Source organism: Pectinophora gossypiella, chromosome 2 (genome assembly GCF_024362695.1).
Source record: "Pectinophora gossypiella chromosome 2, ilPecGoss1.1, whole genome shotgun sequence".
NCBI lineage: Eukaryota > Metazoa > Arthropoda > Insecta > Lepidoptera > Gelechiidae > Pectinophora > Pectinophora gossypiella.
In genome coordinates this window covers 10,109,996-10,136,141 of record NC_065405.1, presented here as the reverse complement: position 1 = coordinate 10,136,141, position 26,146 = coordinate 10,109,996, and the positions used below count along the sequence as shown (strand labels likewise).

The 26,146-nt window shown below is 37.2% G+C and overlaps 1 protein-coding gene across 1 annotated transcript in view; it reads right to left on the bottom strand.

The window, feature by feature from the left end:
* The window catches only part of LOC126374488 (agrin-like), a 64,064-nt gene that overhangs the window by 13,484 nt on the left and 24,434 nt on the right, over positions 1-26,146 (bottom strand). The window contains exons 5-23 of the mRNA XM_050021160.1: positions 21,913-22,137; positions 18,457-18,672; positions 17,801-18,022; positions 15,734-15,837; positions 14,560-14,674; positions 9,441-9,680; positions 8,579-8,731; positions 7,848-8,126; positions 7,508-7,654; positions 7,013-7,146; positions 6,136-6,436; positions 4,323-4,490; positions 3,430-3,790; positions 3,132-3,344; positions 2,595-2,989; positions 2,262-2,508; positions 1,940-2,104; positions 1,667-1,863; positions 1,163-1,349 (exon numbers count right to left, since the gene is read on the bottom strand). Of these exons, the coding sequence (XP_049877117.1) occupies positions 1,163-1,349; positions 1,667-1,863; positions 1,940-2,104; positions 2,262-2,508; positions 2,595-2,989; positions 3,132-3,344; positions 3,430-3,790; positions 4,323-4,490; positions 6,136-6,436; positions 7,013-7,146; positions 7,508-7,654; positions 7,848-8,126; positions 8,579-8,731; positions 9,441-9,680; positions 14,560-14,674; positions 15,734-15,837; positions 17,801-18,022; positions 18,457-18,672; positions 21,913-22,137 (4,069 nt within the window). The remainder of the gene's footprint in view (positions 1-1,162; positions 1,350-1,666; positions 1,864-1,939; positions 2,105-2,261; positions 2,509-2,594; positions 2,990-3,131; positions 3,345-3,429; positions 3,791-4,322; positions 4,491-6,135; positions 6,437-7,012; positions 7,147-7,507; positions 7,655-7,847; positions 8,127-8,578; positions 8,732-9,440; positions 9,681-14,559; positions 14,675-15,733; positions 15,838-17,800; positions 18,023-18,456; positions 18,673-21,912; positions 22,138-26,146) is intronic.

Sequence of the window (26,146 nt, the reverse complement as noted above, 5' to 3'; positions counted from 1 at the left end):
CAAGGAAATATAGTAAAGAGTTTTTTATGTCTTAAGGCAAGGAGAACATTTATGTCTATTATGAATTCAAAAGAAAGATCAGAATTTGAACTTTAGAATCATGATAGTAGATTTGAGAGTAAGTAGGTATTGGAAAACACGCTTAATATTTCGAAATAAGTAAGTAATGTCATGTCAGATGTGCTTAAATAGGTTTAGCTTCAGTTTTACAAATCAACTAGAAGCTGCGTAATTACGAGTTGCTTTTGATGATCGAACTCATAATAACCTCACCTATTCGGATGCGTCAATCGTAACATAACTTCACGCAGTGATCGAAAACCGCAATTAAGCTATGCGTGCCTACAATCTCGTTTGGACGCAAAACTAATTTAAAAGGGAACCCCAAAAATACTATTTTATACATTACCATAACTAATGGTCACCCTACTGATTTGCATGAAATATGGTGGGATTTTTACTTTCTACTAAATGCATAGCTAGCTACGAAATATTACATTTGGAACATTTTATTTTCTTTTTTTCGAATTTTCGATTTGTGACGTAAGAACATTACAATGAAGGTTAAAGAATAAAGAAGACTTAGCAAAACACCTAGGTAGGTACCTATTTATTGTACCATACTGAGTCCTAGTAGTGATTACAGAGAGAACAACGAAGATTTATATAAGTACCTACGCTTGGTGCCTGTGAGATGAATGCCTTTTCGTTTTAGTTTACGGAGTTTGTTAGCAACATTACTTTTATGTTCTTAGCTCCTTCAGTTATATTTTAAGAACATTGTTTGTTTTATTTCAACATTTTTGATAAATAACACAGGTAGTCGAGACATAAATTTGTGTGAAAATAATTTATAAAATATAGATTTAGATCCCTATTAATTAATTACTTAGTTTGTATTTTACCTTTAGACAAGGTAATTAACCATCTTCATACACGCAGCTACATTTCTCAATTAAAAATCAATTCGTTATGTAAGTATTATGATAATACGTATGATTTACACAATCCATTTTAGAAATAATAGTCGTTACATGGGCTATATTAGGGGTCTTTGGTGGCTCACTAATAACCGTGACACCAGGTTTGATGTCTATAACCGACCTAGTTATAGACATCAGAACCCAAACGAGGGAGAGTATTTTTTTTTCTAGTTCCTTACCTGCGACTTCCTCTACTCCTGTAAGAGTAGTAATTGTTTCCATCGAACTTGACAGGAGCTCCATCGTTCAACATGTCAGCTTTCAAAGAAAGTTCACAATTCCTGCCCTGGTAGCCTTCTTGGCATATGCACTTGTATTCATTCAACAAGGGAATACACGAGCCGTTGTTTTTGCAAGGTGTTAAACCTAAAAGAAATGGTGTTAAACAATAAAGAAAATAATAAAAAAAAATGTAAGATTTGAAAATGATTTTAAAAGATCGGAAAATTGATATTTATGTTTTAGATTTTGTACGTATTTTATAAAAAACTTTTGTTTTCTAAATAATTATTTTCTACTTAATACTCATTCAAACGTTTTATGACTTGAAATTGAAATACTTTATTTGTATTTCTTTCTTTACTTATGTATTTGTTACGGTTTGAGTTCAAAAGATAGCATAATTATACCAAAAATCTGTTTATGATTTAGAGAAACGTATTAAAAATAATTGCCAATCTTACCATCTCCACACGGCGGCCCAGTATATTTAGTGACACCGCTAGTAGAACAAGGCAATCTTTCCTCCTCCTGGACAATTGCACATTTAGCTGTATCGGCACTATACAGAACCAATGGAATTCCATTCACGAAGACTTGCTGTATCGCTCCTATAAAGCTACTGGTCACCCCTGACATTTTATGCGGGCGAATGTAGGCACTGCAGACAAAAATGAGAATTAAGCTTGTAGAAAGTACTAGAATATTCTAGAAAATCATTCTCGTGGTACACTTACGGTAATGATCCAATGAATAGAGGCAGAGTGAGTTCGAGATGGGTAAGGGGAGGAGCAGATTGACCTCTCTGCGTTGGATGCTGATCCAATTGCAAACTTCCATGCCGACCAACTCTCGTGATCCGAGCTCGATGCCAACGACCTTTAGTTATAGGTACCGGAGATCTAAAATAAAAATAAAAACGTTATAATTTCCCTTCTAGGTATTTTTGCTAATAAGATTCCAAAGGTACTCTGTTACAAATGGAAAACGACAAAGTCACAGTAAAACAATTTCATTCAAGGCTACACAAAAGGTAGCCGAAATAAAAGCCTTACTTACGTGATGTTAGCAATTCCGCTCCCCAAATTGTACCTAAACTGTAGGTATCCATTAACCAAGTTAATCGCTATGAAATCCCCCTTGGCTTTATTAGACTGGCCCGTGTAGAGGAGCATCCCCGAGAAACGGTTCGTTAAAAACCAGATTTCAATGCGGAACGCTTTGCCCAACCCCTCTAGTGGTGGCAATTCCACGTAACTTGTCCCGTTAAATTGAGGAGACCATGTCTCTTGGACAACAGTTACATCTGCAAAAAATATATACAATTGAAAAAAAAAACTGACTCTAAAAAATATAAAGTAATGAGATAAAGGGTAATAAGATAGTATGTACCATTACTACAAGTATTTCCATTTGATCCAATTTCGCCTCCAAACAAACAACGGCAGACGTGCCCACCGTCGGTCCCTATGTCACACAATAGCCCCTCATCATATCCGCAGGGATTGGATTCACATGGATCTAATCTTTCGTCACAATTGGCTCCTTGAAACCCGATAGGGCAAGTGCAAGAATATTCGGTTGCCGATCCTTCCACTGCCTTACACGTGGCCCCATTCTGGCACGGTACACTTATACACGGATTAGATTGGCACTCGCGGACATTTTCTATAGCCACCACTAATGAGTCCGGACGCCCCAATTTCTTTGTCACTTGATGACGTATTATTCTCAAGTATTTCACGCATCCAATAAAGCCCCTCCGAGTGCCGATATTATCGAAGACCCTGGACAAAAGCATTCATTATACGTCTGATTACTTATTAAGCGCGCCGGATAGGATACGGACAATGAAGGAAGATCAATAAAATGTGGTAAAAAAAAACAACATAATCGCAATGAGCAGACATTAATTAAGTAGGTACATACCTAGAGAAATTTGTTGGGACGCTTCCGATGTATGCATCCTCCGCAAGGTCTAAAGCTTTCAAGTGTCCGCTGGACTGGCCAGCGACGTCTTCCATATCATCAACTGACAAGATCCCGTCACGATGGTATCGCTTCGCTGACACCTTATGGTACTCGTTAAGAGTTATCTTCTCTAAAGACGTCAGTACTATCGCTCCATTCCCAAGATTATACCTGAACGAAGAAGATCAAGAGAAATGAAATTTCTACACTGCATTTTCCACTTATATTGTAGCAAGAGCTAGAAAATATCACTCACCTAAATTCCAAATATCCGTTGACCAAAGCGAGTGAAACAAAATCACCAGTGCCGTCAGCTTTCTGCTGATTGTACAATATGACGCCATTTTCTGAGAAAGCCTTAAATTCGATATCGATGTTCAATTTATGGTAAGCTTTCAATGGTTTCAGGCGAATATATGACGAGCCATCAAAGGAGGGTGTCTCGATGTAAGAGCTCATGCCATCGTTTGTGAGGGATTCGCAATTTAATCCTGTATAAGGGCCGGCACAGACGCAAGTGTATGTGGTTCCCGGCAAGTCTATGCAAGTTCCCAGGTTGTAGCATGGCTCAGACAAACAGGCACTGTACTCTTCAGTCGTCTCCTGCGTTACGAGTTCTGTAAACAAACATTAGGTATGCTAGATAAAGACCTGACACACGAAAGTGAAATCACCCATGAATACTATGAGGCATTCGATATATTATTTAAATATTTATGAATATCGTGGTTGAATACTAAATGAGAGCTAAATTATCCCGGACTGTTTTTTGTATATTTTCGAGGTTTGTTTGTCGACGGCGGCGGGCGGATTTATTGATTATGATAATTATAATTGTAGGTTAAAATAAAATCTATTGTTGGTGAGAGTATAACTTTGATACAATTCACTTTCAGCATATTATACAGATACTTTAAGCCAGTTTGTATCTTACAAATGTTCCAAAAAGCAGTAACATTTCAAAAGGAACCTACTTCGAAATTTGTCTCCTCTATTTATTGTTGATTTAAATGTCATTCTTTATTAAAGGTATGCCAATTTAAACTGAAGATAATAATATTCTTATATTACAAATGATTACATGCCTGTTTTTTTCTATTTTGTTGATGCAAAAAATACAATTTTGTATTGCTTATTTCTATCACTTACCTATGCACGCCTTCCGATGCGAAGTAGGCGCATATCCCGGACGACACACGCAGCCGCCGAGTGCGCAATGCGCGCCGGGAAGTGCTGCACAATCCGCGTCCTCAGTACACAGGTCGCCTAGCAACGCCCCCACCGCGCCAACAGTAGCCGTCGTGGCTGTTTGTGAACCTAACATCAATATTCTGTCATCATCATCATCGGCAACCTACTACTCAAATATTAGACCAAGCCTCTACCAGACCAAAAAGTATTATTATGATGAAGCCGTCGCTACCCTGCAATATAAAGCGTTACTCGCAGGGAATAAGTTTTGAATCGCTATTGGCACAAGTTTCGAAATTACATAGAAAGAAACAGACAATAATCTAGAGTATGATTTTCTAAATTTAATTTTGTACAGATTTTTGCATGGACAGAAGGAGGACCCGGTGGTCTAATGGTTGACACGCTCGACCCGGCTTGACAAGACCTGCGGGTTCAAGTCCCGTCCGAGTTAGATTTTTTCGTTTTAATTTCGTTTTACGTGTTTCGCTAAGCACGGGTGAGTGCTATAAAAACAAAAATCATTTAAAAAAAGCTAAGATGTCAGCTTTACGATAAGTTGAAATCTACACGTAACTGTAGACTTATTGGTATAAATAATATTAGTAAGTACTCAATATTCTAGATACATAGCGCCGGCGTCGGTTTAGTGACGATACATAGATCGAAAGAATTTCGCATCGACAGAAGCAGGACCCGGTGGTGTAATGGTTGACACGCTGGACCCGGCTTGACAAACACTGCGGGTTCAAGTCTTGTTCAAGTAAGTTTTTTTCGATTTAATTCTCTCTCTGTGAGTTCCCCAAACAAGTGCTATAGAATGAATTTTGACATAACAACATCATTACTTGAAAGATCACTATAGGTAGACCGTCTAAATCAGACTTCGCCTGCGCGGTGCATATCGTTACATATCTTCGGAACTGTCTATTACGCATTTTGCCTAATGTGTGTCACGCTTCGTGCGCCCGCCCCCGCACCTCTCTCGGTCCCCGCTGTCGCCATTCCCCCGCACCCCTGCACCGCGCAGGCGAAGTCTGTTTTAACCTCTCATCTGCCGAGATACCAGACACAATAGATTTTACATTGTGTCTGGTCGAGATCCGCGTTCCGGCAGATGAGAGGTTAAACGGTCTACCTATAGATACTTTCTCTTCATCTCAAATGTCGATATTTCAGTTTCTAAATATCGAATAGCCATCGTCGACCTACGTCACGTATTTATGAAACAGCCTTGTAACACCCATATCTCGCAGAGTGTGCAATGTGTTTGAAATCGACGTTTTCGTGATAATAAAGAATAAGGAACAAGAAATAAATGCCGTATTATACGAGTATTATTATTCTAACATTCTAGTAAATCAGAACCCACCAACACTTTCCTGAACGGTTTCCGTTTACGTGACCTAAATCGTAACTTTATTCGACTAATAAGTAAGATAATGTGTTTAGCAAAGTTTGGAGACCACGTCACAAGTGTGACAAGAGAGATTAAAATCTATAATCTCTATGCTCACAATATATAATGATTTTTATAGCCAAAATAAATGTTCTAATGGAATCTGCCTGTGCAGCTGAATTCATTTATGTAAAATTCTACATTCATATTTTATGAATCTATATCGGTGTTTAATCGAAAACATGGTTAATACGCAAATACGCGCATGAAATTTGTTTACTCACAAAATGCGGGCTCAATACGAATATTTGTTATAGTTTAAATTGTTTTCACATAGTGTAAATTGTTTTATATAGTTTTAGAAGATATTACCTTTGAATTTTTGTCCGGATAGAATGCTGTCGAAGTCGCTGGGTGTTTCTTTTCGTGTCCAATCGTACTTGTTGTAGTACTTGTCGGGGTTGAGGAGGTGTCGCGTGGATTTGGAAGCAGCGCCGTCGTCTTGCTGGGTGAACTGTATGGGGGAGGAGGGTCGGGGAGGGCCGGCGGTACCAGCTAGCTCGCCCAACTTGCACGGCCCGAATGCTTGCACCACAATGTCTTCTTGCGTGCGACATGCTTGTAGCTTCAGGTGGCACTCTGATTCGTACGTCTTGCCGTCGCTCCCACATACCTGTTGGTTTTCGTTTTGCTTGGGTACCGACTTTGTTTAAGTGCTTAGTATCACGAATATCGTGTACAATTTGAACTTATTTTACTATTCTTTTGTATTCAGAAGAAAAAATACATTAAAAATTGTGTACTTAATAAAAATACAGCCTAGAAAACGTAAAATGAATCTCTAAATTTCTTTAGAATACAATAAAAACTCTGCACTAATTGAAGTTAATGAATTTCCTGAAGGCAAAGTAAATTAAATTCCTTAGCGAATAACTATTAAGCTCTTAATCTATATGATGTAAATTGCTTCTTAAATTTGTAATTAGCGAGGAATTACGCTTAAAAAAAATCATTAACGTACAAAATTATTTTGTAAAAGTGGCTTGAACTAATTGCTGTGTTATAAAAGGAACTGCAATTTTTATTCAATAAAAATGCGTCATAAAAGGAAAGAAATAACCGTAATGAAACATGCAAAACAATTACAGTGCTAATTTACTGCCGTTAAAGTGGAGGTGAAAGAATTGTAATTGTAAACGTAGTATTTATATTTTCGTGATATGAAACACGTACGTAAGCTTCAACTCACCAACATATTAGTATCGCTGTCGGGGCAGGGCGCTGCAGCACACTCACATAAAGCTCCACCCGTGCGCTCTGTACATACAGCCCCGAAATAGCAGGACAGCTCCGCGCAAGATTCTACCACGCCCCCGCTCTCCGCTGCAACATCGATTGGATTAATCCCAACCAACATATTTATATCCGCCATCGCAAATCCAATCATCCCTTAATAACGCCCACTCAAGCTCAATAACTCAATAAAACCCCAGCTCTGCGAAAGTAGTTTCTACTTCCTGCACAAGTATGCATAATGCCCGGAACTTTCAACCTAATATGTTTATTATTATACATCCCAACACACTTCCCTGAATAGCTTTGTACATTATACTAAAAGAACCCTGTGAAATATGTAAGAATATATTTGACAAGGGTCAGGTAATCAGGTCGGGACTCGTGAAATGAACCCGACAGTAAAAATAGTCTGAAGAGGGTGTACGATTTGAAAATTGGTGGAACTTACGATCGGAACAGCCGTTGGGGCCCAATCTGCGTCTGTGGTCCGCGCACACGGTACATTTCTGACCTTGTACTCCCGGTCTACAGACACATCGACCGGTCATTTGCTCACAATCTTCCCGCACTGACCCGAACGCCGAACATCCACAGGCTAGAATAACATTAATTTCTATATAAATCAATTCTCACATAATACACTATTATAACACTAAAAGTGCTTTACAGGAAACAGTTACGTGTTTAGTTGCATCTTATCTGCGATGGATACAATCACAGCGGAGTCAAATACAAATCGGAATAAGACTAGCTTTGGAGGTAATTTGTGTAAGGTAAAAGATACGTACGTATGCAACCAGTATGTCCGGTGCCGATACGCGGTAGTCCCCAGTATCCGGGCTCGCAGCGGTCGCACTTCTCCCCGCCGACGCCGGGCCGACACACGCACTGCCCGCTCTCATCGCATCGATCCGACACCGATCCCAGCCGATTGCAACCACAAGTCGAACTCGTAATTGGACATCCCTCCTCGTTAGGACCCGTGGCTGCGGTTGAGCCATCCGAACAACAACCGTACGGACCCTCCGAACAATGCAACTTCTTTTCCTCCATTTGTTTTGTATCGTCTGCGCAGAAGAGGCACGACGTAAATAAATTAAGGCTTAAAGTCATGAGGCATTCATGTGACGTTGGCTATACTAATAGGTAATGTACATGTCATTAATGTTGTGACAAAGGCATCGAAGCAGTAACAGCTAGCGTGATTGCAGTCAATTTAGTTATGGTGCGTGTATCGTTAGTGTTTTCACCCTTACAAATCATCAGTAAGTAACCTTATGTCTTCCTGTTACGAATGATATTAAAAGCAATAGTGTTATAAATAATAGTCACAAAATATTTTAATGGTGTGACAATAATGACAATAAAATATCACACGAGTTTGACACTGGAATATAATTTTACAATTCAGAGCACGTTTCAAACCAATTAGAAGTTCGACTTAGTCATTTAGTCTCCTATTAATCTAGAACATTCATTACAAAATTTAATTTGGAATTGTCTGCAAAACATTACTCACTTTTAGGACAACATCGTGCCGCAGTCAGAGTAATGTGGCAGTAGCTGCCGACGGGGCAATCTTGGCGATGTGGGCCGTTGCCACAGTCTATTTCCAAGCCCGTCGTAGGATCGACCATTGCCTTGTTGTTACCGCAAGGCCTTACTTCCATACCTGCGGTTAAACGTTTCATTTTCGATACTGAACTAAACCACATTTTCATCATAAACTGAACTACGAATATGCCATACTATGCAAGGTCAATATCCACTAATAAACATGCGATTAGAAACGAACCTTTACAAAGATCCAAAGGCCGCAACCTAAGCTCGAGTTGTTTTTGGCAGCCCTCTTTCCTCATTGCGCATAAGCTGGGGTAAAGCCTGAAGTCGGAAGCACAAACTGGGAAGTATTCGTCGTCGACGGGGCATTCGAAGAGGCAGGAGCAACGCGGGTAGCCGTCGGAGCCGAGCTCGCAGCTGGCGCCGAAGTCACAGCGGATGTCGCGGCAGGCGGACGGGCTGGCCGTGCCTTCGTCCGTGGCTCCCGCCTCCGTCGACCCTTCTTCAGCCTCTGTCGTGGTCATCGCGGTTGTAGCTAACCAACCCACCCAAATATTTGCGTGTTAGTGGAGCGATAAAGCGGAAAGTTAGTTAATTGATCAAGGATGGGTCGCTTTATTGGAATTACTCCTAACAACTGGGTTGATGACGGTCCGATGGTAAATATTTTGACTGCGCCCATCCTCAACTTTTATGGATATTATAGCGGTGAAATATAATTTTGTAAGAAGTTTATTTGGGATAATTAATAAAGTTAGTTGTTTATTAGTTATGAGTGAAAGTAATTAGATGTACCTAATCATATATGTCTCATCACTTACTCATAGCGATGGGCGGGACGACAGCGAGTCTGTCCTTGCAGTCTCCGTAGAAGATGACGTGAAGTGTCGCAGGTGGTGGAAGTCTACATGCTGCTTTCTGTAGTTCGCATTCATTGGGATATGTCTGCATGGTGCTGCCGCAGACGGGTTCACGGGCGGCGCCGGTGCAGTCGGTGGGACACATGCACTCGCCCGCTGAACAGTGCGCTCCGAACGAACACCTCACTCCTTCGCAAAGGGCTGTTTACAACAAAACTCCAATAAATCTCCCTCTACATTAACTATTCCGTTTTTCTGAGCGAATAATATGAACAAAAGATATTTGTACGGAACGGCAACTCATAAATAATAGTAAGTATACGAGTTTTATTTCGTCTGCGGGCTGGAAGGTTACGACTTTGTAAGCACCCGGCTAAAGTTTGCGGAGAAACGAATGGCTGAACAGATAATGTCATTTTGTTGGACATTGCGAGCTTTCCATTGCATTGTCTCGTTCTCTCACAGCGGAAAATTAGGTTCTCTCGGTCCCACAATGAGGAACGAGGGAAGACATCCGTGCAAATTTAATAACGATTGTTTACCACTTCCCCGCAAAATGAAAGCCTTGTGAATGCGCCCGATTAATGCCGGCGCAGGAAATAAATTAAATTGTTCCGAGAATTCAAAAATTACCGACAAGATTAAAGAACAATCTTTTTTTAATAAGGAACGTACAGCTCGATGAACAGCAAGGATACTCTGTACCTCTGACTAGCCCAATTGCAAATGTAGTCGTCGCGTTTATATTATAGGTAAGTAGGTATACGATGTAAACTTGTAACGTTTTTTGTAACTTCTGTAGTAATTAATTATTCGAACCATAGACCAAAATTAATAATTTGAAGTTCGAAAACGGTTATTAATCAAAATGGTCGCTGTAAAAAGTTTGTGATTTCCCACCCATTGTAACTTTGTGACAAAGTTTAATTACGCTTGTAACCTAATGCTAATGGGCACACAAAGTAGACATTGCTACTTTCGTATGTAACGCTTTAAATTATTCACCACGCACATTTTAACATAAAAGCTTTTCATCGACAGTATTTTCCAAAGTTCACACCAAATGTAATTTCTCACAGAATATGAAGAGAAATTCAATAAATATTAAAGCATTTAATTTCTGTGGGTTGACAAATGTTACGTGTAATAATGAGGTACCCACATTCAAATGCTATATTGTACGTAACACTTGACTTGATGAGTAAGTATTTTAGTATACCTGTCTACTCATAACAATAATGGGTACGTAAGCCTTCATAACACCAATTAATGTTTTACAATTGAATATTAATGAGAAATTTCCTAGAAACGTTTATCGTCTAATTATAGGTGAACCTAATTCAACCACTAGGGCTTTTATTGAATGAATTAAATAGCTTATATTGTGATTAAAGTAACTCTCGAAACGAACGCAAACGATATTCTGTTAGCATCCAAACCGCAACACCTTGTTCGCTTTACCACGACACTAATTAAACTAACCATGTAAAATTAAATTTGAATCCCGTGTACCGAATACGACACAAAAGGTGCCCGGTGCCGATTAACCACAAATCAACCGAGTGATGCACGTCACAAAGACAATTTACCTACTTAATCTGACTTCCTTTGGAGTAGGAGAACACTTTAATCCCTTATCGATCTCTAATCCCCACAATATATAATATTATTCAATACTATAGGTTTAGGTAACAAACAAATCAAAGCCTCAGTGAATTTGTTAGGATGCCTACACAAAGCCCGGCCTTATTTGAAGAGGATGACTACTCATTATTTAAATTCGTTGAACAATATTTGTGCACGAGGTAGACTAAATTGTGTGGGTTAGGTTTGCTCTACATTATAATAATATCCTTCATATTGTATTCGTAATGATACTATAACAACAATATGTATATCTGAGAAGTTACAATGATTATTTATTATGTTTTGTAGTTCGATAGAAATAACTAATTATAATTAGGTACTATGGCTCTCCACTACAGAAAGTTCGCCTCCAGTTCTATATAAGTACCTATTCCTAGCAATCGAAACAGTGTGCGTCAAGCTAGCGGCCTCAAAAAAAATGGGCACGAAAAAATAATTTGACCATACCAAAAATTAGTACTATTATTGAAAAAAATAGTACCTGTTGTAAAAAAATTAGTACCATCACGGTTCTGGATTTATAGCCATGTTTTATTGCACTTGCTAGCTTGACGGTGAGCGAAATTTGGCGAGAGTTAACGACAAGGTCTTTCGCTTTGATTTAAACGCCAAAAAATAGTACCGAAATAGTACTCACCCCCTGCAAAATACCGAAATTAGTACTTCAACGGTTCCAAAGTTATAAAGGCAGTTCTTTGATCCCGCTGGCTTGACGTTTTGAAAATACCTATTATCTGGGGAACGCTTGCATACTTCAATATGTAACTAATGTCAATAAACTCGTATGAAATAGTACTCCCTACCATCATAATTTTGATCCGATTCTCTTTGTAGAAATATGTTAAAAAATCATCATAACCTATGCCATACATTTTTTGTTGATACAGTCACGTAGACAAATACATAACCTCACAATTTATTCGTAAGTATTGCCATTTTGGAGGTCTACCCTACCATTTCTTTGCATTTCAGAGTGTTGCTATTACAAAAAAATGCTATTGCATACACCCATATGCACTAATTTTAATAGAAAATGGCTGCATGGGTCTAGTTCTTATTGAAAACAATCTGTGATTTTAATACATCATAATACATTTTTAATCTACTTTTTTATTTTATAATTTATACCTTCATGTTGAATTTGTTACGGATCGAAGTGTTTGTTAATAAACAATTTGCAGTATTTGTAGAAAAACTCAAAGAGTTTCAACAATGATATTACTTTCATCTGACGACCCTGGCACTTCACCAATTTTTACCCAAAAATGGGGAAAAATACTAAAATCTGACAACATTCTTGAGCATGTGTAATAATTTTGTTCGCGACTGTACTTGTCTTGATAAATGTATGACATAGGTTATAATGACTTTTTGAAATATTTCTACAAAGAGAATCAGGTCCAAATTATGTTGGTAGGGAGTACTATTTCATACGAGTTTATTGACATTAGTTACATACTGAAGTATGCAAGCGTTCCCCAGATAATAGGTATTTTCAAAACGTCAAGCCAGCGGGATCAAAGAACTGCCTTTATAACTTTGGAACCGTAGAAGTACTAATTTCAGTATTTTGCAGGGGGTGAGTACTATTTTGGTACTATTTTTTGGCGTTTAAATCAAAGCGAAAGACCTTGTCGTTAACTCTCGCCAAATTTCGCTCACCGTCAAGCTAGCAAGTGCAATAAAACATGGCTATAAATCCAGAACCGTGATGGTACTAATTTTTTTACGACAGGTACTATTTTTTTCAATAAGAGTACAAATTTTTGGTATGGTCAAATTATTTTTTCGTGCCCATTTTTTTTGAGGCCGCTAGCTTGACGCACACGCGAAACAGGGGTATATTTCAATAACTTTCAAGCCGAATACCAGAATGATATTTACCTGTACCATACTACGAAATACGATTGTCACTTAACAAACACCATTGTGAAAACGATCTCTATTTCCCCTACTTTTATACTTCAGAAAACATTCAGCGAAGTTTGTTTAACAACCGCCTTAATACTGTTAAAGCAGCCATGATTATCTGGATTTGTGAATAAGGCCTTCACAATTTATTCGCATCATTTCGTGTTGTAAAACATTTTAGAGGTTAATGGTGTAATATTACTGAAACGATTCGAGTTTATTTCCAAGAACTGCTCATGGTGTTTCTAATTAATGACGTTGTGGTCAAACGCCGCGATTTAAGGCTAATACCAGGAAATTTAAGGGCACAGGAAACGTTTACGTAAATGTTCGTGTGAGCATAGCAATGGAACAAATAGAACATTAAACTATAAAATTATTTGTTTTGAGGCACTGAGTTAAAAGTGTGGTTGGTTGGTTGGTGGTGGTTTGAATTTGGAAAAATACTTAATTTCAATCACTATAAAAACACTTCAGGTTGATTGATATTCGAGGAAAAAAGACATAATTATCAATGTATCAATTAAAGGTAAATTAGGTAGACTTTTATGTGAAGATTTGAATAGTAAGGAATTACGTTTTGTGCTCCTTTTTTACTTTTATCTCCACGTGGTGTCAAATCAAGTTTGTTTCAATTGAAACAATGGACACATATTATATTCAAGTCATCATTTTCTCTGATCTTTTTTTTATATTCCTGTTGTTGAAAAACCAGACTGTTTTATTATGATAATTCACAAAGGGGATATCCCATGCAATGAGTCATGGGGACACGTTCACTGAAAGGGAGGTTACCAAAAAGCTATAAAACAGGCTTAATTTATTGCACCGCAACATGCCACTGCATTTTTAAAAATACAAACTTTACTACAATACTATTGACTAGGGTTATAATTGTAGATTTGATTTGATAAAATTATCCTTAAACGATTTAGTATTTACAACGTTATAATTAGAATTGGTAAACTCATGAATGTTTTTAATTAGTCTTAAATTTGTCTGTAAGTTCTACGAAAATTCCACTAGATGTAATAGTGTGGTCGTTAAAACTTGGTCAAACTAGTAAACCTTTTATGTCAGGTAATTCTCAAACAAACATCTAAGTACCTTGTAAAGACGCTTCTTTATAGGGCCACACCAAGGCTGAGGAGGTTAGTCATTGAACTATCAATCATTGATCGAGACGAGAAAAAGAGAGCCATTTTCATTCACTGTGGATTTTTAGTTCAATTTTTGTCAATTATATACTTAAATACAGTTATTATACGGTTTAAGTAACATAATTTTTATATTATGGGGATACATGCTTCGTCATGCATGCTTGTTGTTTTATATCTATTGTGAAGAACTTTTTCTAAGTACTTATATAATATATCTTTTCGGCCTGCTTGAAGGTTTACTTTGTATGAAAAATGCATTGAATTTTATTGTAATTTAGGAACAATGTTGTTTAGAATAAGACATTGATGTTTGAAAATATTGGGAGATGATAAATAAAAGCACTGTAGATATAGCAACTTACCACAATCGCCTCTATATGCCGTCCGCAGCTCACTCTGTGCTCGACATGCTGTCGAGTCCAGCTCACACTGCGACGGATAGGTTTGCCCATCCGAACCGCAAACCACGTCGGTTTCCTAATTGGAAAGTAAACAGTACAAATTAACAAACTTCATCATGAAGAAAGACCGCAGAAGCTAATCGAAAGACCGTGGAGAATATGTGTGGCTCACGTCTAAAAAATATATAAGGATGTGTCTCAGTTAGACCCCGTTTTCGGTTGAAATGCGTATTCCCTGATTAAAACTAGTTGTTGTTAAATTTATTAAGTATTTAACACTGTAGTGTACCAAATGCTACTGTTTTTATACATAATTATTATTTAAAACAATAATTTACGATGAAAAATCAATAAGTAGGTATCCAATAATTAGATTGAAAGTTTTTAAGTCAAAATCATTTATTTACAAAGTTGACGACTAAATATACAATATTAAAATGGTAATCAGTCGTTTGCCGCCCCTTACTAAACAATTTACTTTACATTAGTCTTGTAGTTCAGACGATAAAGACATGAAGTTATTTGATTATTCATAAATGTCAAATTTAACGACATTTTAAACAGTTTACCTATGAGATTATCCCATGATTCATCGACAAATCAACGTATGACCATAACGGTTTTTCATTAATAGAAAACTATAAGTGACACTTATTATGCATTGAAAACTATGGACTTGACTTTTTCTCAATTCAGATAAAGTTAATTTTATCTTGAGTAGGTATAAGGAATAAAACAAAAATGAGTACTAGATAGAATTAAGTCCAAGCGACTGTGGAACTCAATTAACGATTGAGAAGTTAACCAAAGCGATATTACTTTTAAGCCGGAGATATTATCAGGTTCAGGCGCAAACCGGTTTGATCCGTCGCTTTTGAAAGGGTATAATCATATTATGGAATTGTTTGAAATCGCTTGTAAAAGGACGATTGCGATTGTTTTCTAATGCGACAAAAAAATATGGAGAAATTAAAGGTGTATGTATGACCAACATAATAATATTGTGCGTGTGTACCAACTCCTTTTATGCTGGACTGGAAACGAAGAAAAAACATAGAAGGTACCTATTCCGCTGCATATCTTCCCGGGTAGATAAAGTATGTTATATTATGTTTTATATTTATTATCATAATACCTGTGCTTCAGTGCAGTTATGGTTGCAGAGACACACGGGCCGCCCGGTATCAGGATCGACAGAGCAGTCGCCACCACCCTGGCAGACTATGTCGGCGCAGGTCTCTAAACAGAAAAAAAATAACAAATTTATAAATCAAATACATAATATAAAAGAAACTTGCCCTATGCATGTTCTGTCTGAACTCAAATAAAAAGAAACGAAAAGAGCTGAAAATATAACACGAGAGGAAACGCCGTAACACAATCTCAAAACAATTGCCATAGTCTGCTTACGATTAAATTTTCTTTTGTGTTTTATCAAAACGTATTTTGAATAATACGTTTCAGTGTAAAAGATATTAAGGAGTAAGTATAAACTTTCGCCAGGATAAACTTTTCAAGTTTACTAAAGGCAAAGGTATCACAGAAACTTTTCATAAAGTCTTCAAGATATAATTAAGACATTAATAAAACGACGACTGTGGATAAGGAGAAAGTTTTATAAAATTCAATGAAAAATCTACTGTAATTAATAATACTTGTAGAGCTAGTTGCTCCTCAGCAGCTTTCAAACTAAAAGAAAATCATTGAAACTGCGATGGAATCGAGGAAGATTCTCTTATAATAACATTATTCTGTACTAATAGCTAATCTGACGCCGACGCTCTGATAAATTGATTGATTTATTAATTAATAAACGACGAAAATACCAATCTTTATAATGTATTTGGAAATTCTGCTAAACCCTTTGAAGCCAGATCAAAGTAGGTATACATTGAACAAGCCGATCAAATACATTTTATATAATACCTATTATTTAAAACACAGTATATCTTTCAATCAAAACTTAAGTTTTGTTTTACAAGTGACTCAAGGTTGAACAACTTGGAGTTCGTTCATTAAATATGACTTTAATTTTCAGAAGTAAATTATATCAATTTGTATGGAAAATCCCATAGCAATCGCCTACTGTTTCGTTTTATGAATCAAACAATTGTAGGTATAAATTAATTCTCGGTCGGCGTTCATCAATCCGTGTCCAGTTCAATTTCCCATTGAAGCGGTTTTAATCTCTAATTGACATTTCAGCGGGCACTGTAAATGATAGGTTCCGTATAATTTATTAACCCGTCTCATTCGGTAAGCAAAATAAATGACTGCGACCATGTCGCCGGAGAAAAATTAAAAATAATGGACGACGTAAAAAATCACTGAATGTTACCGAGCTGATATTTTATCACGCTGCTGGCGGAGCTATTTTAAGTGAAGAACATAAAACATGCACCGTAAGAGCACCGGGTGCTACGCCGTAGCAGAGCGCTACGCGACTTGCCATGTGCTCTGAAAAGTCAAAGTCGTAAAAGCACTACTCGTGGAGCAGCCATGCAAATACGTTTTATAATATCAACAACCGAAATATTTTCTTAACAAAAGCATCTTACCGCAGAAGAACTTGCGCGTCTTTTATCGACAATTTCATAAGAGGAAAAGATTTTTATCACGGGAAATTGATAGCATTTTTTCTCGGTTGGTATTTTATGATTTATTTCGTCTTTACTTTTTAAATTCGCCGTTGCGGCGATGAGACTTCCATTTAAATGACTAATGAAAGTATTCCTTTTACCTTTGGAATTCTAAAATGAATAGACGCCCTGCATAGGAATGAAATCACCATTCGCCAAGGCTCTCTCTATCTTATTACGTAAGCTTTTAATAATATAAATGCCTGTGAAATAGCTGGGCGTTGGAGCAACGAGTAATTATTACAGCGTAATTATTTTTAATGTTTAGTCCAGCTGGGTTACTCCAGGTAACGAGATTCAATAAATCTTTGGTGACCAAGTTAATGACATAGACAAATAGGTATCACTGAGGAAGATAAGTCTATAAAACACAGCGAGAAAGATTATTTAGAGCGGTGAAGTTTTTGAGAATAATTACTAAATAACTGTGCTGTATGCAATTTTATTATTTTTTTGATAATAGTATACTATTTGTCTACAAATATTAATTAACATAACTAAATAACTGTGAATAACTAACGCGAAAATCCATTGTCCTAATTCAACAAAATAAAAATGCTTACGGCAGGTCCCATTATATAGGACTTTGAGTTCTCCCTCCTTGATGCCTTCTTGGCAGGCGTGCATACGCATCTTGCACTCGCTCCCGTAAGTGTTGTGGTCGGAGGCGCAGACCGGCGCAAGCGTCGCGTCGCAGACGGGACATGCGCACTGCGCCGCGCCGCCGCGGGATATACAAGCTCCGCCCCACGGACAAGTGGCGCGGGCGCACGGGTTTTCGTCACCTAGTAAAAAAAAGTCTTGTATATTTTTGTAATTTGATATTCGTTAGAGTTACACATTTCCATCGTCTTTGTTGTTAAAATACTTCGCGGTAAAAGGGATGTTGTATTTCTGCACAAAAAATTCAGATACTTTATTATTATTAATCTAATACAGGTGTGCCAAAGCTTGTGTGTACTGAATCGAGTGCTTTATCACTGGACTGCTACTAGACATATTATTTTTGAGACACTCTATAAACCTAGACATCCCATCGAAATAATACCATAATTTACATTCAAATTGTAACCACAGCACGAAATGACTTGTACATCCCGTAGAGACACGAGTCACGGTTAAAAGGCTTGAGTTTTGACATCGCTCACATTTAGATTCGGAGCCACACACAAACCATTAGCCCTTTCATTAAAATAATTACGTTCTATTAGAAACTCACCACAGGGACCGATGTACGCGACGCGGACGTCTCTGTTGTCGAGGCACGAAGTACGGTCGAGGGCGCAAGGACTGTCGTACGTCCGTCCATCGGTACCACAGACAGGGCGTACCACGGCCTCGCACTCGGGGCCACACCCACACACGGCAACGCCTCGTGCGTCTAACGCGCAACGCTCCCGAACTCCGCATTTCACTGCCTCACATGGATGTTGAGCTGTAGGGAGAGTACTTTATTTATAAAACTACTACTTATTTTTTATTCTTGTTTAAGGTGTTAAGTTATTTTTTAAGGACCCGCCCGCGTCTTCATTTTAAGCGAGCTATGTACCTACCAAAGTCTTGATATAGAGACGGGCTCAGCTTATAGTGGTAATTTGGGAGCAAACCAATTTAACAGGATAGTTTGTACTTGACACATCTCTGCCTACATACACACATACCTACTCCCGCGTATTTCCCATCGGGGTAAGCAGAGACTATGGAATTCTAATTTAATGGAAGATATTTGCAATCATTTTATAGAGTTATATATAACGAAGCCACTGACAATGCCGTAAGCGTGGCCAATTATTGGTCAGCAAAAATTTAGTATCGATTGCCATCGACTCGCAAAGAAGATATATATTATATGATCATAACAATTGTTGTACAAATTATGAATAGGAACTGATTATTCTACACTATACTAATATATGTATAGTTATAGAAGTTTTTCAAATATTGTAGCCAACACTATCTGTCGCACCTTCTCCTTTTTAACGTAGGTAAACAGACACTTTGTAAAAAAGGTTATTTATAGATTAGTGATTACCTAGAAGATATATTATGAATGCATGGGATTAACTGTCTGGAAACTGATATTAGGCAGCCAAATTACTAAATTGTATAACAATATTTTATGTTTATTTTTAAAATAACGCCTCGGGCCCTGTTCCGAGGTTTTTCTTGAACCTCCTTTTCCCGACTATACAGATTGTGAGACGCTGCAGTAGTTGTAAGCGGATGAGACGTCGTTATGTAAGAAATGACGATTCAAAGTGTAACTATGTTACCTACTGAATAAAGATATTTTAGAATTTGAATATCTCACATTTTATCAGCGTAGTTCAAGTAGTTCAACATGTAAAACTACTCGGTAAGACTACTGGGAATAGGGGAATATATCTAATTACTAAAAAAAAACACTAAACAATGACGTAAATCAAATAATAACATTAGATCTATATTTCCGTAATGATTCCCACCATGTCAACAGTATCCCATAAAAGATATAAAATATTGATACCGTAAAAATCAATAGAACAAATGGTTCAACCTCCTTTTAGAGAACATTTCGTTTGGTGAATGAATTCAATATACAATCGAGGGGCGATAGCCCGAACAATCTAACTAAAAGGAAGCTCTGTTGGAAATAAATTAAGAAAGGACAAGACAACCCTTCAAATGTTAAAACTTCATAATAAAATTATTTCATTTCTGTCCTGTTACAATTTCTTTTGACGCTACGATGGCCTCGTCAAATTACTTTCTTAGAACAAAATGTCTCTCAAAACGGCTTTCAATAAAGCCGGCGTCTAATATTTTCGAATACATAATATATTTTAATTTTAGATTACATGACAAGATATTAGGGTACACTACTTTTAAAAGTACACGGCCTCCGTGGTCCAGTAGTTGAGCGTTGGGCTCACGGTGTGGAGGTTCCGGGTTCAAATCTCGGTGGGGACAAAAAAATCACTTGGTGATTCCTAGTTTGGTTAGTTTATTACAGGATGATCACCTGATTGCTCAAAAAGTAAGATAATCCGTGCTTTAGAAGGCACGTTAAGCCGTTAGCCCCGGTTTCTACTCACTGATGTAAGTAAGTAACCGTTACATGAGCAATATCAAGAGCCTTTGGCGGCTCAATAATAACCCTGACACCAGGGTTGATGAGGTTGGTAATCCACCTCACAACCCACACAATAGAAGAAGAAGACTATATTTTTAATAGACGCGATGTTTATATATAGCTTAAAGTTCGATTGTTATTTTCAACATTAGACCTTTAATCGATGAGCTTTCATATTTTCAGGTCATTAGGGAATCGGTAAAGGGTCGTTAGGTATTTATAAAATTAATGCTGTCCGATTTTGACTGTGATTAATGCGTTTGTGTGTAGCATTTTTGGAAATCATATGATTCTATTAAGTTGGGGTTTTGAAATACAGATATTTTTGCCGATTCGAATGAGAGAAATATTGTTTATTTGTATGTAAGTTTATGTATGTGTGTATGTTTATATATATTTTTATATTTTTTATAAGTATTATTTCTTTAGATAAGTATAATTATATTATTTATTATTATTCTTTAGTTATGTTGGTATCATTATATGTTTATTGCACCACCCCGTGCTCCAATGAATAATCTTCTTTCACCCTATGGTTGCCTGGCAGAAATTACTGTTTAGCAATAAGGCCGCCTATTGTGCTTATGTGTTATTCGTATGTTTATGTCCTTTATACAGGGTGTTAGTGACATCGTAACGAATACTGAGGGGGATGATTCAGACCATGATTCTAAGTTGATATCAAGTGGAATTTTCCGTCGCAAAATTCATGATTTTTTTTTAGTTTTTTAAAATTATTTTCAATTCTATACTTTTGCGATGAAAAATTCCACTTGATATTAACTCAGAATAATCAGCTGTTTCACTGAGGGGGACCTCAGTATTCGTTACTATGTCACTTACACCCCGCACAAGTACATACTGTACCCATACAAGTAGGTATGGGTGTTAGTGACACCGTAACGAATACTGAGGGGGATGATTCAGACCATGATTCTGAGTTGATATCAAGTGGAATTTTCAGTCGGAAAATTCATGAAAATTTTTGTTTTTCTTTTTATTATTTTCTGTTCCATACTTTTGCGACGGAAAATTCCACTTCATATCATCTCAGAATCATGGTCTCAATCATCCCTCAAAGTTTTCGTTACGACGTCACTAACACCCTGTATTATGTTGTTGTGCAATAAAGTATTATTGATTGATTGAGAAATTTAGTTTATTACTGTTGCCGTGGGCACTCCTAAACCGAGTGGAGACATTTTAAAATATTTATTTTAGTGCTGTTATAGTCACGTTTTGTTATCGCTAATTGGTAAAGCAATAACAAGATGGCAACTGCCAGTAACTTATTCTGTGTGTCACAATAAAATGTTATACTTTATTGGCCACGCATGGCCGTGCAATGGCTTAGAGTTTTTAAATTATTATAGATGTATTTCTCAGCAATGTACAGTCGGATTACTAGTAGGTAAAGGTAACGAGATGACTTGACATCTATGTTTTATGTAATTACTAATGTTGTCTAACCAAACAGCGCGCAGCGTATCCATCGTAGGTTGTATATACCAGTCGAGATTGCGGCCAAACGCGAGTCTATATTAAAAAAAATATTGAACTCACCCGAAGCACATTCCCCTCTATAAGCGATGGTGAGTTGTTGTCGGGTTCGGCAGGACTCCCTTCGCAAAGCACATTCGCTGCGGTAGTCCTTATAGTCCGACCCACAGACCGCCGACCCTGGTCGAGCCACCAGGTCGCACGGTGGTCCACAGCGGCAGGTTGGTGCGCGGGCTTCGTTCAACTGGCATATACTGCCGTCGGCGCATTCATGGTCGCCGCATGGATCTATGTGCAATAAAACATTAATTAACTTTCTAATTCATATTCGGTAAAGACGTTGCTGTTTCGGGCAAGGTTTTTTTTTACAGTGACTTATTTGTATATCCGGCCCAACTGCCAACCTCACAGTGCGCGCGTCGGTGCTTCATTATGAGTCGCTGGCGGCGGTGTCCACTGGACGCCGCGGTGCTCCCTGCTAGATAACAACAAACTGTGCCAGGATAATAAAATCCACAAATATGCGTTCATAATTGACTCAAATCTGAATTTGACTTGTGACAATAAGATGTTTACAGGGAGAGGGATTTTGAACAACAATGGCATGAGGACTATCTTCAAAGATATTCAAGATCTGATAATGGACATAGAGAAGAGTAACAGTAAGAATGACATTGTTAAAGACACCTTTTTTCGTGTCTAATACGGAATCTTGTAATAATAATGTCTTGACTTCGACATGTACAATAAATGTTGTTTCGCAAAACGTATGTGGCATCACGAAAAGGAGAGACTCTTATGAAGTTTATTTAAATGAATTAAATCGAACACCCCAGTTTGTCTGTCTTTGTGAACACTTTTTAAATGAACTTTCGGTTCCTCACTTGAACTTTGAGAACCATTACCTCGCAACTCATTATACACGAAAAAACAAAGTGCGAGGAGGGTCGTTGATATTAGTTGAAACTGGGAGGCAAGTTGAAATAGTTGACTGTAAAGGCTTTAGCAAGATAGATTGTTTCGAAATTTGTGGTATCAAAGATTTAATTTCAAATATTTTCATATTCTGCTGCTATCAGAACAACACTAAGTTTGACAGTTTTATGGAACAACTTGATGTTTTTTTGCAGCGCTTTTATAATAGAAAGTGCATTGTCTGCGGGGACTTCAACGTCAATATGCTGGCCAATGACGATAACAACAACAAATCTGAATTCTTGAGTTTGTTGGGTAGCTACAATTTCAGGCATCTAGTAAATTCAGTTACGTTTTTCCGAAATGATATTGAGTCATGCATCGATAACATTCTTACAAATATGCCCAGTGATAGCTTTGATTCTCCAATAATAGACCGAAATGGTCACTCTGATGGTCATGCAGCTATTTTGGCCACTTTTCATACGGAAGAAATTAGTGCAGATCGGGGAAAGGAGACAGCGTTTTACACTTGTAAAAGGCTGTTTAATGTCAGAAATCAAAAGAAATTTCGTGAAAGAATTCTTGGTCAGGATTGGTGTGCCTTGGGAATAAATGGTTTCATAAAGCAATTTAATGTGATATTTGGAATGAGTTTTAAAAATGCAAAGAGAAAAGTCAATTTAAAAAAGTACAAAAAAATTAGATGGGTCACAAGAGGTATCAAGGTATCTAGTAAGATGAAACGTATTCTATGTAACACAAATAATCAGAATAGTCACACTTCGATTAACAAGTATAAGGATACATTTATCCGTCTCTATAGAAAAGTAATTAGACAAGCAAGATTACTAGCGCTACAAACTGATATAACTCGAGCTGCAAATTGCTCTCGGGGAATTTGGCAAGTAGTTAACAAATTAGCAAACAAGAAAAGTGTTACGTTTAAAGAAAAAATTTTGTTGAAATTGGATGGTAAAATAATACAGGACCCTAAAAGCATTGTAGAAGTGTTTAGTAATAAATTTGACTACGGGAATAAGTCTAACAATTATAATTCTGCTCTTTATTGCCTTAAACAAAACGTTGAACGTGTCAAAACAGCTATGCCAATTACTATGACAAATCCGAGAGAGATTGCTAAAATTGTCAAAGAAATGAAAACCAAACATTCTTGTGGTTACGACGATGTTCCCATCACTATTATAAAGAATAATATTGATGTCTTATCTATTCCATTAGCCCATTTCTATAATATGTGTATCGAGGAAAGCACTTTCCCTGAGCAATTAAAAATAGCAAAAGTCGTACCGGTACATAAAAAACTTAGTAAAACTGACCCCCAAAATTATAGGCCCATTTCCCTCCTACCGATCCTATCTAAAATATTCGAAAAGGTCTTAAAAATAAGATTAGTTTCTCATTTAAATTCTAGTGCAATACTAAATTCGAGACAATATGGCTTTCAAAAGGCAGTCGGAACAAGTGATGCCATAGACGCTCTAGTATCTGATACAATAGAGAGTCTAAATAGTAAAAATAAGGTTGCGGGGCTATTCCTAGATCTAAGCTCAGCTTTTGATTCGGTAGATCATTGCCTGTTAATTCATAAATTGGAGCATTATGGAGTGAGAAGCAGCTGTCTTCACTTGTTTGAGTCTTACTTGAGCAATAGGAAACAATTTGTCGAAGTAACGGACATCTCACCTGAAAATGTGGAATTGCGGATCAAATCTAAGTTAAAGCACATCAAGAGAGGCGTTCCCCAGGGATCAATATTGGGCCCAATATTTTTTCTCGTTTTTGTGAATGATTTATTATTTTATGTGCAAAATTTATGTAGTAATGTCAAATTAGTAAACTTTGCAGATGATACAAATGCAATTCTGACTGGTAAAACTATGACCGAACTAAACACTGTATTAAATGAAACTCTAAATGCTTTTGAAGAATGGTTCACATTAAATAACTTACAGATTAATGTATCTAAAACTAAGCTCCTACTCTTTAAAACGACATCTCGAAATAATGACATTTTAAGTGGCAATTTATGTAATTCAAGAATCACCTCGGCTGATGAAGTTAAATTTCTGGGAGTTCATATTGATACCTTGTTAAACTGGAAACTAGAAGTGTCAGCTGTTGTAAACTCAGTAAGCTCTGCTTGCTATGCACTTAGAACTCTGCGAGATGTTTTAACTACACCTCAATTGAAAACGGTATACCACGCGTTAGTGGAATCAAAATTTCGCTATAGTATTGCACTATGGGGAAATAGTTACGAATATAACATGAAACGAGCTTTTGCAGTACAAAAAAGAGCTATACGTACAATGGTGCGTATTCCTCCATGGGAGAGCTGTAAAGACCACTTCAGACGCCTAGGTATCCTAACTTTACCGAGTTTATACATATTGGTGGTAATGATGGGCTTTATTAAACGGCGACTTAATTTTGAATCTGACTCGGAGAAGCGAGACAGAGAAAATACGCGAAGGAAGGATCTAAAAAATGTTATACGACCAAAACTAGAAATATCAATGCACTGTGCTCGGTATCAAGCTGTGAGACTGTTTAACAGGATGCCCCTGGAATTGAAAAGTCTTTCGGATTCGCATATATTTGAACGGAAATTAAAAGCGCTTCTTTTACAAAAGTGTTGCTATCATGTTGATGAATTTTGAGTCTTGTTTTGAAATTTATTATTTATTCACACTTTAATAATTACATATTGTTTATTTTGCACTGTTTTTATGTGGTCTTTGACATGTCTGTTTTTAAATCGTGTTCAATCTTGATTAATGATATTTTGAATTCTAATATTAATTTCACATTTATGTAATATTATTTGTACTTATTAATTGTATTTTAATTGATGTCTCGCATGTATATTAATCGATGTTTTTAATGTATTTTAGTTGACGGCTTGTTTAAAATTATGTTTAATTCTGAAGATATTATTTTTGTTTCAATATTGACTTTTTATAATTTGTAAGTATGTAAAATCTACTAGATGTGTTCGAACACAATATTGTTATTGTTTCCGAAATAAATGAAATGAAATGAATGAAATGAGGCTCTGGCGACCGAGCAATGGCGGTATAACCATACCACCGGTCGGGCAACCGACCGTAGAGGCAACAGCGGCCTTGGAGTTTAAATAACTTCAAAAATGTCTTGGGCAGAAGGCAACGGGAAACCACTGCTTCTATTTTCCCAAGAGAGTCAGCATGAAGGGTCCTCGCAACCCTGATGCTGACCACGATCCTCAGATATGAGGGACCGACCCAAGAGAGAGAGAGAGATTTGTAACAGTATTCAACCGGACAGACTATAGACAACACGCACTTATTTCTTTAGACAAAATATGATGAACATACAT